We start from the raw sequence: 19,814 nt of genomic DNA on the forward strand, positions 1-19,814 counted from the left end.
AAGCCGTGCCCCGTGCCTAAGAAGCAAGGAGTGATTCTCAGGTCCCAGCCCTCCCTGGTGCCACTCTGCTGCTGCCTGGATCACAAAGGAGCCAGCAGATCCCTGATCCACGCTTCCAGAAATGCAACTCTAGGAATTTTTTGCTTTCTGATGACAGACAGAAGCTGCTGCACCACACGGTGCAGAGAGCTGAGACACGGCACAGGGATGTGCTGTGGTCAGACACACACACAGACACAGTCACACATTACTCAGGCTAAAAAACCCACACTGCACATATTAGGGGTGATGCCACTGCCTGATGCAGTCTGAAAACAGTGACATCAGAAATAACAGCATCTCCAGCCTCAAAGGGGTGGGTCCATGGCTGGGGAGGTATCAGGACAACCTGAAGCACCCCAAAAGCACCCCGTGAGATAGGATGCAGATCACATTGCTTTAGCTCTGTATCACCACACATTCTGCAACCAAACTAAGCCTAACCTTGGTGGTGGTCACCCTCAGACCTCCCCCCACCCCCCAAAGCAAGCCAACAGCCAAATGTAATGCTGGTTTGTAAGGCAAAGCAGCCCCAAACTCACCTGTATGTTGCCAAAGTCCACGTTCTCGTAATGGAAATGCGCACACTCAGCCATCTTGGGGAAGTGACCCTTGGTGAAGGACAACCTGAAGCACACCAAAAGCACCCTGTGAGATAAGCTGCAGATCACTGCCACAACCCTCAGCAACCAGCACTGCCAGAAAACTGCAGTTACCAATATAAAAACAGCAACGACTTTCTCATCCCACAAGCCAAGGGAACAGAGGATGGGGTGGTGGTGGTGGGGAAGGGGAGGGGGGTTTGTTGACGTGATGCACCAGAAACAGAGGAGAAAGGAACTGAGCGAGGAAGGAAGAACTAAACTTGCAATAGTGGCTTTTTCTCATTGCCTCCCTAAAGAACTGGGTGGCATTTCACCACCCCCAAAAGCCCACGTCTCTCAAGAAGGGGTGCAGGGACAAGCAGCTCTACCTTGACAAGCGCATCCCTGCGGTGCAAATAAAGACACAGAGGAAAGCAGAAGTTTTACCTGTGAAAGGCATCACAGCCCATCAGTCCAGGGTTGATGTATCTGAGGGTGCAGAACAAAGGCTATTTATCCTTTTGCCTTTTTTTTTTGTTGTTGTTCAAATTCAAAAGTGAGGCATTAATTATTCCCAAGTCTCTCCAGCTACAAGGATGCCTGACGAGGAGATCCTCTGGCTCCGCGACATGCTCTTGGTTCTGCTGAAGCTATTCTAGACTCCTATAGATATTTCTGGTGGGGAGCCAATGAGATTGGCATTATCTAGTTCTCTCTTCCCACGGGAATACAAGTGGGAAGTGAGATGCAGCATCTGGCTGCTCAGCACTAGAACAAAGAGCCATTTCCCTTGCAGCATTCAGGGCGCTACCGGGAGGTGAGCTGAACGCACAAGATCAGGGGATATTGGGGATTTGTGGTCCTCAAATCTGCTTTTTTAGCCAAAACAAGGCAGTAATATTGATTATTTCTGAACCCCCTTGCAGGTTTGAGGTTTGAAACCTCAGCTGTGAGCATAACGACCCAGTTTATATTCTCTGGGAGAGACAGAGAGAGAGAGAAAGCAGAGAAATGAAAATACTCTGGGAGGTTGGAGAAGGGGGAAAAAATCACTTCTAAAAACAGAAAAAACTGTGCAAAGAAAAAAAAAAAAGAGAGAGAAGAAAAACCCAAAAATATCAAATAAAAAAAATAAATCTATCTAGGCCACCCTCTTGTCCTGGATTAACTTCCCAGGGCATAGGGAGACAGGGAGATTTCTCACTCAGACATTGCCTGGGCTTCTCATCAGGCTTTTGTAGATATAGGTGTTTGGTTTTGGCATTTTTTAAAACTCAGTTTTAGGAACAAATCACAAAAAATTTCAAGTTACAGTAACAGTGAGGTTCAAAATTCTTCCTAAGCTTTGCTACTATGGGCAAAACCAGGTGAGAGCACCAATGAAACCTCTCACATCCCCAGCTTTAACGCTACATTGGCTTGAATTTACACTGTTTCACACAGATTTTCATTCCTCTGATGAAGGATGCTATGAACAACCACTGCTGAGTGCCTTAGCTATATATATTGCAGCCCCAAACCCAGGAGATATCAATACTTCAAAGCCCAGCAAAGACAGGAAAATCACTGCTCTTACTTTTTCACGTTCTTCACTTTCATACTTGCTGTGCTGCCACAGGTCCGGAGCGGCAACTCCCCTGGGATATCTGGGATATCTGCACCTCTTGCCTGTGGGAAGAGAAAGGGAGAAAAATGAAGGGACTTGCCAGAGAAGGGCAGCCAGGCTGGGGAAGGGGCTGGAGGGCAAATCCTCTGAGGAGCGGCTGAGGGAGCTGGGGGTGTTGAGCCTGGAGAAGAGGAGGCTGAGGGGAGCCCTTCTCCCCACCTCCCCTGCCCTGCCAGGAGGGTGCAGAGAGGTGGGCGCTGGTCTCTCCAGCCAGGGGCCAGGAGCTGGGACAAGGGGCAATGGGCTGAAGCTGCGCCAGGGCAGGGTCAGAGCAGCTGTGAGGAAAGAATTCTTCCCTGGCAGAGTTGTCAGGGCCTGGCCCAGGCTGCCCAGGGAGGGGGCTGAGTCCCTGCCCCTGGGTGTGTTTAACAGAGGGGAGATGAGGTGCTCAGGGAGCTGGTTTAGCACAGGACAGGAATGGTTGGACTCGATGAGCTTAAAGGGCTTTTCCAACCTGGTGATTCTGTGATACTGTGAAAATGTGACTGCATGAGTACCACCTGATAGCCAGTGGTTCATATATTTATATATATATGTACAAACACATGCCAAATCTTGTAGGTTTTAGAAGTTCTTCTGTCTTTTTAGGAAGGAAAACTGAATCTCAGGATTCTGCCCTGCTGTGATCAGCTCTTCCTGAAGCACAGCACAGAGCTTCGCTGATTCGTATCGGGAACCCTGAGATCCAGGTTGTTATGGGGATAGACTGAGAGGGCTGGTTCAGCCTGGAGAAGAGAAGGTTCTGGGGAGATCTTATAGCCCTTTCCAGTCCCTGAAATGTGCCAATAACAAAGCTGTTCCCGAGGGCATGGAGTGATAGGATGAGGGGTGATGGTTTTAAACTGGAAAAGGGGAGTTTTAGGTTGGGTATTAGGAAGAAGTTCTTCCCTCTGAGGGTGGTGGGTCACTGGCACAGGGTGCCCAGAGAGGTGGTGGAGGCCCCATCCCTGGAGACATTCAAGGTCAGGCTGGATGGGGCTCTGAGCGACCTGCTCTAGTGAAGATGTCCCTGCTCACTGCAGGGGGTGGGACTAGATGGGCTTTGAAGGTCCCTTCCAGCCTAAGGCATTTGATGATTCCATGATTCATTAGTACTTCTGGTTTCTAAATAAGAGATTTGCAGAGGCAGGAGTCTCACTTATGGCCCTGAGCTCCATGCAGTGGAGCTACATCCCTGTATCCCAGATTCCTCATGAAGTATCCAATTTCTAAACATCTTTCCCCTTAGATTTGGGCAGAGGCTCCAGCAGAAGATGGGCAGCTCATACAGTGGGAAAATCAAACGAACGACAGAGCTGCTTGTGTGTGGGAGGTGAGCTTCTAAAACAGATCTTTGAAGCTTCTGGTGTAAGTGCACAAAGGGATTAAAAATCCCTTCATCAGGAAAATTCATTAACCTAGTGAAGGCCAGAGCTCCCAAGTCCCTCTTTTCACTTCTTTTCCCAGGCTTTGAAGGAATGAGGAGGCAGGAGGAGGTTTAGGTGAGGCTTTTAGCAAGGGAGCAGTGGTCATACAAGAGCAGGAGAGACTTCACAGAGCATGAGGAGAAAAATATGGTCCTTGGTGTTGGCCAGAGATAGGTCATTAGTGATGTGGGTGAGACCAGTTGAATGAGCTGCTGCTGCTGCTTTACACAGGACACTACAATCCTTGAGTAATGTCCAAAGTAGTCAGTGCTTAAGTAAAAGGAAGAGAGGTGCTTCACTATTCCCCCACCTCTTCCAGGCCTGGAATAAAAATGGGTTAGGTGGGATCCATCTTCTCAGGACAGGAGTAAGCAGATGAGCTCCCTGATCAGTCCCAACGCCTCTAACCCAGCCCTCCAAAAGATCCCAGATACACTCAGTCCCAAAGCTGTCCCATCTGAGGGAATACAGTTGTACAGCTGCAGTAAAACATACAGGAAAACACGTGGTCCTTGCCCCCAGACATTACAACTCAAGCCAGGAGCTCACGAACGGGACAAACATGGGGAAATCTTTCTTAGTGCCCTCCCTGAAGCTCTCATGTTACCTTAGAATCATAGAATCCCAGACTGGTCTGGGTTGGAAGGGACCCCAAGGGTCACAGAGCTCCAACCCCCCTGCCACAGGCAGGGACACCAACCTCCAGGCCTGGAGCTACACAAGGTTGCCCAGGGCACCATCCAACCTGGCCTTGGACACCCCCAGGGATGGGGCACCCACCCCCTCTCTGGGCAGCCCCTTCCAGCCCCTCATCACTCTCTCTGCAAAGAACTTCCCCCTAATCTCTCCTCTCCCCCTTCCCTCCTCCAGCTTCACCCCATCCCCCTTGTCCTGCCAGTCTCTGCCCTTGAACAAGCTGATTCCCCTCCTGTTCCTCTGCTCCCTTCAGGGACTGGGAGGCTGCAATGAGGTCCCCCCACAGCCTTCTCTTCTCCAGGCTGAGCCAGCCCAGCTCCCTCAGCCTCTCTCCGTAGGGGAGCTGCTCCAGCCCTCTGATCCCCTCCGGGGCTCCTCTGACCCCTCTCCACCAGTCCCACATCTTTCTTGTCCTGGGGCCCCAGCTTTGGACACAGGACTCCAGCTGGGGCCTCCCCAGGGCAGAGCAGAGAGGGACAATCCCCTCCCTGTCCCTGCTGCCACCCCTCTGCTGATGGAGCCCAGGATCCCATCGCCCTTCCCAGCTGCCAGAGCCACTGCTGGCTCAGGGGAAGCTCCTCACCCACCCTGACACCCAGGTCCTTCTCAGCAGGGCTGCTCTCCAGGAGCTCTTCTCCCAGGCTGGGATTCCTCCAGCCCAAGTGCAGCACCTGACACTTGGCAGTGTTGAACCTCATCAGGTTCCCCCAGACCCACCTTCCCAGCCTGGCAAGATCCCTCTGGATGGCAAACCTGACACGGGTCAAGTTCCCATGTGCTTCACCACACTACAGAGAGTCCCAGTGAGAGGTCAGAATCATTCAGCATGCCTGTGTTCATTAACTAGAGGCAACAGAGCTAGAGGGAGTGACTCATCCCATTCAGCTCCAGACACACATGAGGTTACACAGCTACAACTGCCTTACCTACCCAAGGCTACTCTCACAGCCCCCAGAGGTACCCAGCCACCTCGTATCCCCCTCACCTACTTCAGCCAGCTAGCTTAGACTCAACCACCCACACTGCAGGAGCATCTACTTCCCCCTTGCTACAGGGAGTTACTGAGGAGGTTGTAAGCCAGGACAGTCACTCTCCTGGGTTGTGTCTTTCACAGCCCTGAACATCAGCAATGCTTTGACTCCACTGCCCTGCATGGGCCACATGCACCCACTCATGGAAAAAAACCCCAAGGACAATATTTATATCCTTGAGGAGAATATTTATATACTTAAATAAACCCACCCATGGCTGACCGACCATCACAGTTAGAGGTTACAGCTTCAGTATGGAATAGGCCACTCAAGAGTCTCTCCATGAATTCTGACATGAAGAGGACCACCAATTAATAAACCTCACAGCCTTTTACGTAACAAAATGACCCTACCAAACCTGCCACCCATCCCTGTAGGCTGCTTTCAGGCAAAGGTGGATGCGCTCGCTTTCGTTTTCTAAGGAACAGAATTTCTGTGGGAAGGGGAATCATTTCTCTTCTCCACCAGCAGTAGAGGCTGGTGGGGGTATAAAAATGGAGAAATAAATCTGACAGAAAACTGTGGGCTTCAAGCCAGCTTGTGGCAGTGGGCAGAGACTACCCTGGATCTGACTCAAAGCAGCGTAGGCAAAACTCACACCTCCGGGAGACTTAAATGCCATCAGCTCTCTGTGAGATTGTATTATCTCTTCTCCTCTTCCCAGTTATGTCCAAATCGTGCTGGAAGGAGAGCTCTTCCAACAGCCAGCGGCCCTTTCAACGGACTACAAGGAGGCACAACGTGGTAATTAACTTTGGTTGCTTTTCTAATTAGCTCTGAGCTCACTGGACTCGGGATAACAGTCTCTGAGGAAGTCACTGGAACTCACCAGTTGAGGGGAAAGGGTGGGATGGTGATGTGGGGCAAGCTAAAATCTACAGTCTTCAGGTCCCAGCACCAGCAAAACCTCAGTGAAGAGAGGGGTGAGGAAATAAGAGATTTATCACCACTTCAGAATCATAGAATCACAGGCTGGTCTGGGTTGGAAGGGACCCCAAAGATCACAGAGCTCCAACCCCCCTGCCACAGGCAGGGACACCAACCTCCAGGCCTGGAGCTACACAAGGTTACCCAGGGCCCCAGCCAACCTGGCCTGGAACACCCCCAGGGATGGGGCACCCACCCCCTCTCTGGGCAGCCCCTTCCAGCCCCTCACCACTCTCTCTGCAAAGAACTTCCCCCTAATCTCTCCTCTCCCCCTTCCTTCCTCCAGCTTCACTCCAGCCCCCTTGTCCTGCCAGTCTCTGCCCTTGAACAAGCTGATTCCCCTTCAGTTCCGCTGCTCCCTTCAGAAACAAACTGTGACTATTACCCTTTAAACCAAAATCTATGTGGCTACAGGGAAGAACCCTTCGTTCAGCACCAGTTCCTACCCATTCAGAGCCAAAACCTGGCACACAAAATCACCACCTTGGATCACCCTCCTCCTCAACCCCCAAACAAAACCCTCCAAGTGAGATTTGTCATCATCTCTGCTTTGTGTCACAGCCATTTAAAACCAGCTGAATTCTTTACAGCTGAAAATCAGGTACCCAGCCCCATCAGCTGCTTCCCTCTTCCCTCTTTCCAAAGCATCCCTCTTCCCTGGAAACCCAGTAATTGCAGAGCAAACCTGCTTATGCAAATGATCTATTCCAATTTTCACAGCTTAATGTTGCTGCTACATCAATCTGCTTCGGACTGAAACTTGGTAAACAAATCCAGACTGCAGCAGGGCGACTGGCAGGGTCCTCTTAACATTGCCATTGAAGCCTTCAAGAGCAGCACCACCTTAGCAGGTGGGACAATATTTGAGCACTTCAGTATTTCACACCAGGTACATGGAATGTGAGGCAGGTAGACCCCACTGAAATGTTTGTTCTAAGCAATTTTGGGAGAATACCTGTCTGTCTGTTGGTCATTCCAATGTTGGGTCATCAGAGCTGTTTGCTCAATGGGTACTAGGAGGGGCCCCGAACCGCCTGCATCAGAGGGATCTGAACAGGCTGGACTGATGGGCTGAGACCAATGGGATGAGGTTTAACCAGGCCAAGGGCAGAGTGCTGCACATGGGACACAACAACCCCCAGCAGCTACAGGCTGGGGGGAGACTGGCTGGAGAGCTGTCAGGCAGAGAAGGACCTGGGGGTGTTGGGGGACTGCGACTGAACACAAGCCAGCAGTGTGCCCGGGGGGCCAGGAAGGCCAAGGGCATCCTGGCTTGTGTCAGCCCCAGCGTGGCCAGCAGGCCCAGGGAGGGGATTGTGCCCCTGTGCTGGGCACTGGGGAGGCTGCAGCTGGAGTGCTGGGTCCAGTTCTGGGCTCCTCAGCATCAGAAGGACAGGGAGGTCCTGGAGCGTGTCCAGAGAAGGGCAACCAGGCTGGGGAAGGGGCTGGAGGGCAAATTCTCTGAGGAGCGGCTGAGGGAGCTGGGGGTGTTGAGCCTGGAGAAGAGGAGGCTGAGGGGAGCCCTTCTCCCCACCTCCCCTGCCCTGCCAGGAGGGTGCAGAGAGGTGGGCGCTGGTCTCTTCAGCCAGGGGCCAGGAGCTGGGACAAGGGGCAATGGGCTCAAGCTGCGCCAGGGCAGGGTCAGAGCAGCTGTGAGGAGAGAATTCTTCCCTGGCAGAGTTGTCAGGGCCTGGCCCAGGCTGCCCAGGGAGGGGGCTGAGTCCCTGCCCCTGGGTGTGTTTAACAGAGGGGAGATGAGGTGCTCAGGGAGCTGGTTTAGCACAGGACAGGAATGGTTGGACTTGATGATCTTAAAGGCCTTTTCCAACCTGGTGACTCTGTGAAATTTAACTAGTCCCATAACTGTTAAGCTGGTTTCCTGCAATGCTGCCAGCAACCCCCTGAGGAGGCATCAGACAGAGGAACGGATGCAACACAGGACTTGACAGGTCAGTGTTCACCCTGGCTACTGAGTTCAAGAGGAATTCCTGAGGGGGGAAATTATTCTTAATCCAAGGTTAACACAAAGCAAGGGTAACTCTCACACAGGCAGCAACATCTATGCATCTTCCTACTACCAGTCTCTCACCAAAACCAGTTTGTAGGGACCAGATTGCTCCGGATTCTTTGGGCACATGGCCTTGTTTCTAAATACAGCAGAGCTGATTCAAAATGTCACTTGGTTTCCATGACAGTCTTTTCTTTACATCTTCATTTCCCCATTAACTTCTTCAAAGAGAGAAACAAAAGGAGAAATGGGGGGGTAGGAAACCCCAAACCCCACTGCAAACCTCCCCCAGAGGTTTCCAAATAAAACCTGATTTCTTAAAGTTCATAAAATCCAAGAATCTCCTGAGTTGGAGAGGATCCATAAGGATCATCAAGCCCAACTCCTTGCTCCACAAGGACCAGCCTGTGGTTCAGCCTGAGGAAGTTCTACTTCATTTACAGAAATGTTGTTTCAGGAAAAGTCGTTACTGGGTGGTGAATACGGGGCTACTGCACTTGGACAAGGGTATGAACTGAAGTGGATGGTGTGGTATCTGAAATGGGTGTTGAAGCACAAGGACATGGATGGCAATTCCAAAGCCTGGGGACCAACCAGCTACACAAAGCTGGCTGAGCTTCAACTTCTTTGCAGAGTTGACTTTGCAACACTAAAAAGAAACCAGCCTACAAAGTCCCCTCAGCACTATGAGGTAGAAGATGATGGCTCCACTGGCACGGTCCTGCTTTCACCAACTACTGCTCCAGAGGCAGCCTGAAGAGCAATGAAAGAATAAATATGGTTCATCTCAGCTTCCTACTCCACAGCCACTCACGTACTCCAGGGAAAGCAAACCCTCTACTCTTGCTTGTATGATGTACCAACGGTCCTGGTTCTCCACAATAAATCCATCCTCAAACAAACAAATGCTTCCACTGAACTGAAATTCAGTGTGTCCAAGCTACTGCACAGAATCACAGGGGTTGGAAGGGACCTCCAGAGCTCATGGGGTCCAACCCCCTGCCAAAGCAGGGTCCCTAGGACAGGGCACACAGGGCGGTGGCCAGATGGGGCTGGAATCTTCAGAGAAGGAGACTCCACACCCCCTGGGCAGCCTGTCCCAGGGCTCCCTCACCCTCACTGGGGAAAAGTTCTTCCCCAGATTGGTGTGGAACTCCCTGTGCTCCAACTTGAGCCCATCGCCCCTTGTCCTGTCCCCACAGACACTGAGCAGAGGCTGCCCATGTCCCCCTGTGTCCCACCCTTCAGATCTTTATACCCATTGATCAGATCCCCTCTCAGGCTGCTTCCCTCCAGGCTGAACAGCCCCAGCTCACTCAACCTTTCCTCACAGGGGAGATGCTCCAGGCCCTTCAGCCCCTTCGCAGCCTCCTCTGGACTCTCTCCAGGAGATCCCTGGCTGGTTTATCCCAGGGAGCCCAGAACTGGACACAATGCTCCAGGTGGGGCCTGACCAGGGCAGAGCAGAGGGGGAGGATCCCCTCCTGTGACCTGCTGCCCACACTCCTCTTGCTGCCCCCAGGATCCCATTGTCCTTCTTGGCCCCGGGGCACACTGCTGGCTCATGGCCACCCTGTCACCCACCAGCACCCCCAGGTCCTTCTCCACAGAGCTCCTCTCCAGCAGGTCACCCCCACGTACAAGTGGTTATTCCTTCCCAGGTGCCAGACTCTCCACTTGCTTCTATTAAACCCCATCTGGTCTCTCCCTGCCCAGCTCTCCAGCCTGTCCAGGTCTCTCTGGATGGCAGCGCCGTGTCCTGCATGTCAGCCACCCCTCCCAGCTCTTGCTGAGGGGGGACACTATTCCCTCATCAAGGTTGTCGATGAAGATGTTAAACAGGACTGGACCCAACTCCAAATGAAAGATCCCAATTCTGTAGAGTGGATCTGCCCAAGCACCCTCCCTGAAAGGATTAAAGCATCCCTGGGCCCAGTGACCAGGTCACTTGAGACACACGTGGTAATGGATGAAGATACAAGGGTCACCCACAAGCGCCAGCGGTACAGCAGCAGCATGATGGAGACACAGGAGTATCTGCCAAGCTCTTCCCCATCCCACGTGCCACTGAATCACTGAGGGGATGCAAATGAGTTCCCAAGTGTTTTCATGGAGGGTGTTTGTGTCACTTCAGCACATTTCAGCTGCTTTTGTTCAGAGCTGCTGAAGACATTTGGTCACATTTAAAATAAAGAGGCAACTGCATCTGGTTTATGTAGCCAGGTCCAACAATCTCAGCTTAAACAAAAATATCTGCTCGTTCTACTACAGCAGCTGTACTGAGGGAGTGAGAAATAAAGAGAAACACCCAGCTCCCACCCTGCAATTCCCAATGGATCGTGTTGGGAATGCACATCCGTGCTGTTCGCAGCCTGAGCAGCAGAGCGCAGCACCGGCACGCTCAATAACCACCTGGGGAGTGCACCCAAAGCTGCAAACCCAGCTCTCCCACCCAAGAGCCCTGGGATTTAGATTTGTAGAAGCCATCTCTGCACCCTCACTCCAATGACTTTCAGCTGAAGTCATCACTTAGCTCCTCACCTAGCCCCACATGCCTGCATCCCCCCTTATAAAGCTAGAAGCCGTAGCCCTTCTGCTGGGGTAGCTGTGGGTATAGCTCAAGGGTTGGAGTAATTAAAGATAGTGCTGATTTGCTAATTTAACTCAGTTCAGGGATTGGGGAACGTGGGGAAACACTCACCCAGCCTGAGATGCCTTTGAAACCTCGTGGTAAAAGAGAAAAACATACTAGAGGAAAGGCAGGGAAAAGATGACCAGTGCTTCCAGTAAGGCAACTCCTGAGTTCCACCACGTTCTTAACCCCCTGCCTAAGAAATCTGCCTTGAATAGAGACTTGAACATGGGTCATTTTTTTGAGCTTCATTCCATTTTCCTCACTGCCTGTCAAGCCTGAATTGCTCCAGCCAGCACTTGTGGCACAGCACAGTTAATAGGGAATTCTTCTCTTCCAGAAGACCACACAGGATGTGGTTTATTCCTTCTCCCAGCTTCTCCTCTCCAAAAGGGGGTGGGGGGATAAGAAAAACTTCTAAGCATTGCCATGAACTGGCAAATTAAGGGAAACCTCTCATTCCTGAGCTGGAGCATTACAGAGGAGTGAGGCCAGGGCAGCCTTTGCTATAGTTTAAAGGATCAGCCTTTAAACTATAAAAAATGAGTTGTTAACCTCTGCTTTTCTCAAATCAAGTCCAGGAGCTCACAGACATGTGGGTAAAAACACCTCCAGCTCCCAGGTCAAACAACTACTTCACTACCTGGAGTCTGAGGAGCAGAGGGAGCAGCTGGAGGAACCTATCTGGACGATTTGATTGTCATTGTGACCCAAACCCCCTGCAGTGAGCAGGGACATCTTCACTAGAGCAGGTCACTCAGAGCCCCATCCAGCCTGACCTTGGATGTCTCCAGGGATGGGGCCTCCACCACCTCTCTGGGCACCCTGTGCCAGTGACCCACCACCCTCAGAGGGAAGAACTTCTTCCTAATATCCAACCTAAAGCTCCGCTTTTCCAGTTCAAAACCATTACCCCTGGTTTAAAACAAACAAGCCCAACTCTCTCAGCCTGGCTTCACAGGAGAGGTGCTCCAGCCCTCTGATCATTTTTGGGGTCTCCTCTGGATGTGCTCCAACAGCTCCATGTCCTTCTTGTGCTGAGGGCTCCAGAGCTGGATGCAGTATCCAGGTGAGGTCTCCCCAGAGCAGAGCAGAGGGGCAGAATCCCCTCTCTCCATCTGCTGCCCACACTCCTGGGGATGCAGCCCAGCACATTTGTGGCTCATGTCCAGCTGCTCATCCACAAGTCCCCCCCCAACTCCTTTTCCTCAGGGCTGCTTTCCAGCACACCATCTCCTAACCTGTGTGGATAACAGGGATTGTCCCAACCCAGGTGCAGGACCCTGCACTTGGCTTTGAACCTCATGAGGTTCATCTGAGCCCACTTCTCCAGTTTGTCCACATCCCTCTGGATAGCATCCCATCCTTCTGGCACCTTAACCTCACCACCCAGCTTGGTGCCATCACCAAACTAGCTGAGAGTGTCCTCAACCCAGCTCTCAGTATCATTAATAAAGATATTTCCAACAAAACCATCCCAGCCTTGTGTTTTCTGTCACAACACTCATTTCTTTTGGAGACAAAACCAGATGCACCAAAGCAAACAGAAACAGTTGGCTACTGAGGACAAGGTCAGCACAGCAGCTTCAAGTCTGGCTTTGAGATTGCCTGATTGCCATTCAGGAGGATCTCAGCCTGGGGAGCTGCAGCAGTGAAGGACACAGCCTCACATAATAGCTTTGGTTCCAGTTCCTTGTTGGCTGGAGGAAGAAGGGAACAAAAAGACAACCCCTTCCCCAAAAACCCCAGACTCTGTTTGATGGACAGCTTGTACAGCCTGTTGTTTCAAGGAGGGAGGGAGAAGGGGGGGGTACATAATCAGGGCTTAGTTATAAAAGGACAAGCTGAGCTTTGGGTTGTTAGGGTAGGAAGTGATTTCTCCTCACACAAAAAGGACAGAGATTAATTCAGGCTGAAACCAGCAGCCACCACTCCACTGAGACCCCCGGCCATAGTCAGTGATTATGCAAATAGCAACATTATGGGATGGTGTAGAGATAAATCGGCTTAGAAACAGAAGAATTTTCCCAGTGCAGGAGATAAAAGGCTGGGAAGGTGGAAACCAGCAGCCTGACACTGATCTGAGGCAGTGGAGGCAACCCCAGTTTGTGTTTGTGCATGGAAAGCCACCCCAGCTGCAGCTTTTAGAGCTGTTTCTAATGGTATAGAATGGAAAAGTGATATCCAACAGGCTCCTTTTCCAACCCCATGGAAGGACATGGTGATGGTGAAGAACATGTCCACTTGTAACCTGCAATTCAGACCAGCAGCTGTCCATAAACTGCTGAACATGAGAACAAAAGGGTCAGTTCGTTAGCTTTGCTCAAGGGTTACCCAGGAGAGTTTGGCACCCCAGTCTAGCTGAGCCACTGGAGCAACCACTGGTCACCACACCTGGGCAGGAGTCCTCACATCTGCCCTCAAAACCCTGCTCAGCCTCAACAAGCTGGTTCTCTGAACAGGGTCAGGGAAGATAAGGTGGGTGGCTGTGCTGGAGGATCTGGGGTGATGGTGCTTTCCAGCAAGGGCTTCAGGTCGTTCATGTGCAGTCAGAACACAGCTACTGGGGTATGATGGGAGAGCTGCTGGAAGGTCTTCCCATGCTACTGGCCAGCAAAACCAGGAAGGTGAGTGATGATCTCACACCAGCAGGAACATAGATCCTGCAGGAGCTCATGGGGAGGCTCTTTGTCCTCCAGAAAGGTTTCCTCACACTCATAAAATTACTCAGTTAAAACCAGGAGATGCCTTTGTGGCCTCCTCTGGATGTGCTCCAACAGCTCCATGTCCTTCTTGTTCTGAGGGCTCCAGAGCTGGATGCAGTATCCAGGTGAGGTCTCCCCAGAGCAGAGCAGAGGGGCAGAATCCCCTCTTTCCATCTGCTGCCCACACTCCTGGGGATGCAGCCCAGGATGGGGTTGGCCTTGTGGGCAAACTTAACCAATCCAACCATCACAAATTCTACCTCATTCCCTTTGCTGAACAATGCCTACACACAGATTTCAAACCAGAAATACAGAAAATGTCAATTTTAAGATGTTTTCTCCAAGATCTCTATGATCCTTGGGGGTTCCTTCCAACCCAGACCCTCCTATGATTCTATGATATCAATATATATTACAAGGCTGTCAAGAAAGTCAATGTAACCAGAAACAAGAGCTTCCATAGCATCACCAATGGAAATCAAATGATTGCTATAAATTAATACTTTACTGCCAAAAATACAGTATCCATTCTGGTTTAATTGAACTCATTTAATTGGCTAAACCCAAATGGAAGCCAACATGCCAATTAAGTGATTGTCCCAGTTTTCAAAGATTCCCAGGGACGAGCTCCACGCTGGGAGTTTGCCTGAGAAACAAAAACGACTCTCTGAACCAAGAGGGAGAGAAAGACTCATGCCCAACTCATTGCCAAGAGCTTAATGAGGGGAAAACCCAACATCACTTGATGCAGGCAGCAATAATAAGGAAAAGCATGATGGGAATTCAACATGAGATGTAGGTTACTGGTGGGATGCCAAAGCAGAAGTGTTTCCACCAAAATATTACTGCAGCCTGATGACAGCGTGGCCGTACGGAACGTCCCTCTCCTGTCAATGCCCTTGTTGATAGATCCTTCCATCCCACCCTCACCCTTCCCATAGATGCCACCCTGTGTCCTGCTGCTACATGTTGATACAACAGGACAGGAGCCATCCAGAGGGATCTTGACAGGCTGGAAAGGTGAGTCTGGGGGAACCTGATGAGGTTCAACACTGCCAAGTGTCAGGTGCTGCACTTGGGCTGGAGGAATCCCAGCCATAGATACAGCCTCCCAGTCCCTGAAGGGAGCAGAGGAACAGGAGGAGAATCAGCTTGTTCAAGGGCAGAGACTGGCAGGACAAGGGGGATGGAGTGAAGCTGGAGGAGGGAAGGGGGAGAGGAGAGATTAGGGGGAAGTTCTTTGCAGAGAGAGTGGTGAGGGGCTGGAAGGGGCTGCCCAGAGAGGGGGTGGGTGCCCCATCCCTGGGGGTGTTCAAGGCCAGGTTGGATGGGGCCCTGGGCAACCTTGTGTAGCTCCAGGCCTGGAGGTTGGTGTCCCTGCCTGTGGCAGGGGGGTTGGAACTCTGTGATCCCTGGGGTCCCTTCCAACCCAGACCATTCTGTGGTTCTATGGTATCAAACAAAGGACTAAAGCAGCTCAGTGCCCAAACTAAATTGGCAATGAGATAAATACTCAAAACAGAGTTTCTACCCTATCTTATATTGACAGTATCAGAGGACATCCAACCTCCATACATTCCCAAAGACCTTTAGTTCATTCCTCATTAAGAAAAAGCTCCAGAAACAAAGCACTGCCATAAATTAATAATAAGCACTTTGAACTCTACTATGTTCATCCAACTGTGAAGGCACAAACCACATTTCCCTGAAGTACAAAAACATGTATGAAGGCAAAGTTCAGGAGACACATGAATAAGCCTCACTGTTGACTGTGCCTGAGCTTCCTGAGCTCTCCATCCGCTCACCTGGCAGATGGTGAAGTTCATTTAAAACCACAAAGCTCTGGGCCCATTTGGGTCTCCAGCTGATGGCTATGAGAGGTAATTCAAGAGGACAGAGGGAGAAACACCACAGCTATGTCCAACCTCTCCATGCCCTCCTCCCCAGAGGCCAGTATCATGAGTGACAATAAAATCTGAAGCCTGATACTCAAAATCTTGTCCCACCATGAGAGGCTCGTGGACCACGTCAAGGAGCACAGCCTGGGAAAAGGCTCAAGCAGAGGCTGCTGAAGTGTAAAATCAAGGGAAAAATACATAAATCCCAGGCTTGGACTGAGCAGGGAAATGACAGAGCATGGTAGATACAGAGGTTAAATAGAGGATAGAAAGTGGCAGAGTTGAACGTTGTCCTGTAAATACTTACATCTTACCTACTGACTGGACATAAGGCAGAGGTTGAAAGTGGAAATCTGATTCACTCAACACAGTAAACACCAGCAAGTGAGGTTTTTCTACCCACCTACAATGTATTCACAGGCCCACGAGGTCAAAACAGCCCCGTAAGCACAAAGCCAAGCCTTTGTAAACACAGCTCTCCACGCAGCCCTGCGCTCCAGCGCAGCACAGCACTGTGCAGTGGATCTCAGATGGGGATTTTCTTGCCTGTCACCCTCTAAATCTCTCTTATTTCTTTACAGCCACCCAGCCCATGCATTTCAAATGTGGCTGGCACAGAGCTGTACAAGAGGACGTGGTTTAAAGAATGAAATTCATCTTTAGCACAGCACATACTGTCTGTGAGAACAACTACTGCAAGGAGAACATGCAATGGATCAGGGCAGAGTGTGTGAAACATCCCTTTGCTGTCAATCAACAACAGGGGGGGGAAAACCCCAACCCCAAACCAGTAACAGATGAGCAATGCCAGCTCACTTGTGTTACAGGTAGAAGGAGTGTAGCCAGCAGGACACAGGAGGGTATCCTCCCCCTCTGCTCTGCCCTGGTCAGGCCCCACCTAGAGCATTGTGTCCAGTGCTGGGCTCCCTGGGATCAAACAGCCAGGGATCTCCTGGAGAGAGTCCAGAGGAGGCTGCGAAGGGGATGAAGGGCCTGGAGCATCTCCCCTGTGAGGAAAGGCTGAGGGAGCTGGGGCTGTTCAGCCTGGAGAGAAGCAGCCTGAGAGGGGATCTGATCAATGGTTATAAAGATCTAAAGGGTGGGACACAGGGGGACATGGGCAGCCTCTGCTCAGTGTCTGTGGGGACAAGACAAGGGGTGATGGCCTCAAGCTGGAGCACAGGGCGTTCCACACCAATGTGGGGAAGAACTTTTCCCCAGTGAGGGTGATGGAGCCCTGGGACAGGCTGCCCAGGGGGTGTGGAGTCTCCTTCTCTGGAGAGATTCCAGCCCCATCTGGACACCGACCTGTGTGCCCTGTCCTAGGGACCCTGCTTTGGCAGGGGGTTGGACCCCATGAGCTCTGGGGGTCCCTCCCAACCCCTGTGATTCTGTGACTCTGGGATTGCAGGCTCACATTCCAGAGACACACCTTGAGGTTACAGACAGCGCAGTGTGGAGCAGTGATTTACACAAGGCTCAGGGAAGCACGGCTGAGGGCTGGGAGCACGCGCTGCTGCCCGAGTAACGCTGATGAGGACAGACAGTGCTCTCTGACCGGCAGCACCAGTGGCAGCTGCTGGCCAGGCAGAGAGAAAGGAATAAAACCATAGCTGAACATCAAGGGGAAAAAAAACCCCACACTTGGAAAGGGAGGGTTGAAAGAAAGGCAAAATTGAGGGTGGGTAAGCAAGGAGTCACACAGTGATGAGCACAGAGGATGCAGACACAAATGCTGGTGAAGCATGAAGCTTTGTGTTGTGGGGCTGGGTTTTTTGGCTGGGAAATCAAATGTTTGGAACGAAATATTATTGTTGCATTTCTACGGGGTCTGATGGTGCTTTTGAGAGGGTAAAACACAAGCCCTAGAGCTTTTCCCCTGCTTAAAAGAAATATCTGGCTCATAGGAAGGTTTTTACCTCCATGTTTTCTGAATGTCATATCATGGAATCACAGAACCATAAGGGTGCAAAGGGACCTTGAGAGCTCATGGGGTCCAACCCCCCTGCCAAAGCAGGGTCCCTAGGACAGGTCACACAGGTTGGCATTCAGACAGGTCTTGAATATCTCCATAGATGGAGAAAAGAGCAGTTAACCCCAAATCTTATTCCATGTGACCCAGCCAGCTATTAACAGTGTTGTAAATTCCCAGTAATCCACTGGGTTGCAGACCCCTTGGCTCCAGACATCAGATGAATGTGCCCAGCTAAGCACAGCCCACCTCTCAGGCTGCCACTGCAGCACTGGCAGCCCAGGAGCAGAGAACATATCGGCTTTTCCAGGCTGAAGCCCTGATGCTGCCACATGATCTGATGAGAGGGGAAAAACTGTCACTGGTGTCTCATCACAGGGAGTCATCTTTGCTGGACTGCTGGCCCAGAGAGCACCATGGCTGTCCTGGGGTATTCAGACCTCCCCCTGAGCCAAGGTGTGTCATAGAAAGCAACATCCTCTGCAGCTAAATGAGGCTATTTGGAAAAATCTGAAAATAACAAGGAAGAGGGACATGGAGGTCCTGGATCGTGTCCAGAGAAGGGCAACCAGGCTGGGGAAGGGGCTGGAGGGCAAATCCTCTGAGGAGCGGCTGAGGGAGCTGGGGGTGTTGAGCCTGGAGAAGAGGAGGCTGAGGGGAGCCCTTCTCCCCACCTCCCCTGCCCTGCCAGGAGGGTGCAGAGAGGTGGGCGCTGGTCTCTCCAGCCAGGGGCCAGGAGCTGGGACAAGGGGCAATGGGCTCAAGCTGTGCCAGGGCAGGGTCAGAGCAGCTGTGAGGAGAGAATTCTTCCCTGGCAGAGTTGTCAGGGCCTGGCCCAGGCTGCCCAGGGAGGGGGCTGAGTCCCTGCCCCTGGGTGTGTTTAACAGAGGGGAGATGAGGTGCTCAGGGAGCTGGTTTAGCACAGAACAGGAACAGTTGGACTCGATGGTCTTAAAGGGCTTTTCCAACCTTGTGACTCTGTGCTTATGGACCTTTTCATTGATTACCAGACCTGCTCTGGGACACACATTAATAGGGCAGAAGTGTTATGCACGCTCCTGCTCTCTCTCCTTGACAAACTGCCAGAGGATGGAAAATCTTTCTGTCTTGTTGAAAGTACAATGCAATCCCCATAAAAATCTGGAACTCAGAGAACAGAAATCACTGTGTGATCAAAGTAGGTGATTGAGAACCAAAAATAACCCATAGAGAAAACTCCACAAGGTGTTTTACCATGGCGCTGAGAGTCTCCTCCCAATCTGGCCTCTCTCTGGGATGGATGCTTCTCTGAAGCTCGGGCACAAAGTCATCTTCTTCTGTATGTAGAGAGGACTTCATCATTCTGGAAAGGAAGACAGAGAGGTTTGATAACTCAGTGATAATTTATACATCATCTTACATGCAGTTTGTTATGGTGCTCAGTTATGTGCCTTATATGATGATACAGATGCTCTTATAAATCCAGAAATCTTACAAAGCTCTAAAATCCTCATTATACAAGAACAAGAGTGTAAGTCTGATGGAGAGAAGTTCATGCTTCCTCCCCAATCAATGGATAATTTTGTTTAATCACTTCACAACCTGCAAGTCTTAAAACAGGAGAAAAAACAGGAATAATCTTCAGTCCATTTCACATCCCAAGACCTGAGCCATCAGCTCTTAAGGTTCTCACTGACCCTGAGGCTCCTTCAGCCACCCCAACTCTGCAGGGATACACCCAAATCAGCCTCACTGAACCCAGGTAAACTCTTTGGATATGGAGCCATCTTCCAAACAAATGCCCTACAAAGTATAATCCGAGCTGCTGTTTGACTAAAGCACAGTGAAAGGCTTTAAAGAAAAGTCCTTTGGTTCAGGTCCAAAGCTCTGAAAGCTCTCTATGCTGTTTGCCACCATGATGTAAACAGCTGGGCCAAAGCATTTAACTCTCCTCTATACCCCATGTGAGTGTTAATTAACGCTCACAGTAATAACAGGGCTGGGTTGCAACCCCCCCTGTATAATTTCATACCTAGCTTTGTGATCACATTTCTGCTCTAGTAGAAAACACATCCCAGAGAACAGCTACGGGACACTAACCCAAAAATCCTAATGCCTCAGGCTAATGCTGCTGAATGGCTCCATGTGCCTTCCCACCACAAACATCACCAATGGAAAGCAGGTTGATCCCTAATGAGGCAACTAAAAACCACCTTACACCTACACACCTGTGAGCTGTATCTACAAGAACAGAATTTGCATGAAAATACC

General features: G+C 51.0%; 1 protein-coding gene across 1 annotated transcript in view; it reads right to left on the reverse strand.

Annotated features, from left to right (window-relative positions):
• Positions 1-18,906, reverse strand: part of ARHGAP32 (Rho GTPase activating protein 32) — a 130,316-nt gene extending 111,410 nt beyond the window's left edge. The window contains exons 1-4 of the mRNA XM_084275008.1: positions 18,798-18,906; positions 2,200-2,291; positions 1,071-1,112; positions 582-666 (exon numbers count right to left, since the gene is read on the reverse strand). Of these exons, the coding sequence (XP_084131134.1) occupies positions 582-666; positions 1,071-1,112; positions 2,200-2,291; positions 18,798-18,905 (327 nt within the window). The 5' untranslated portion in view covers position 18,906. The remainder of the gene's footprint in view (positions 1-581; positions 667-1,070; positions 1,113-2,199; positions 2,292-18,797) is intronic.
• Positions 18,907-19,814: the final 908 nt, after the last annotated feature.

Source organism: Gallinula chloropus (assembly GCF_964237585.1).
Source record: "Gallinula chloropus genome assembly, chromosome: 24".
NCBI lineage: Eukaryota > Metazoa > Chordata > Aves > Gruiformes > Rallidae > Gallinula > Gallinula chloropus.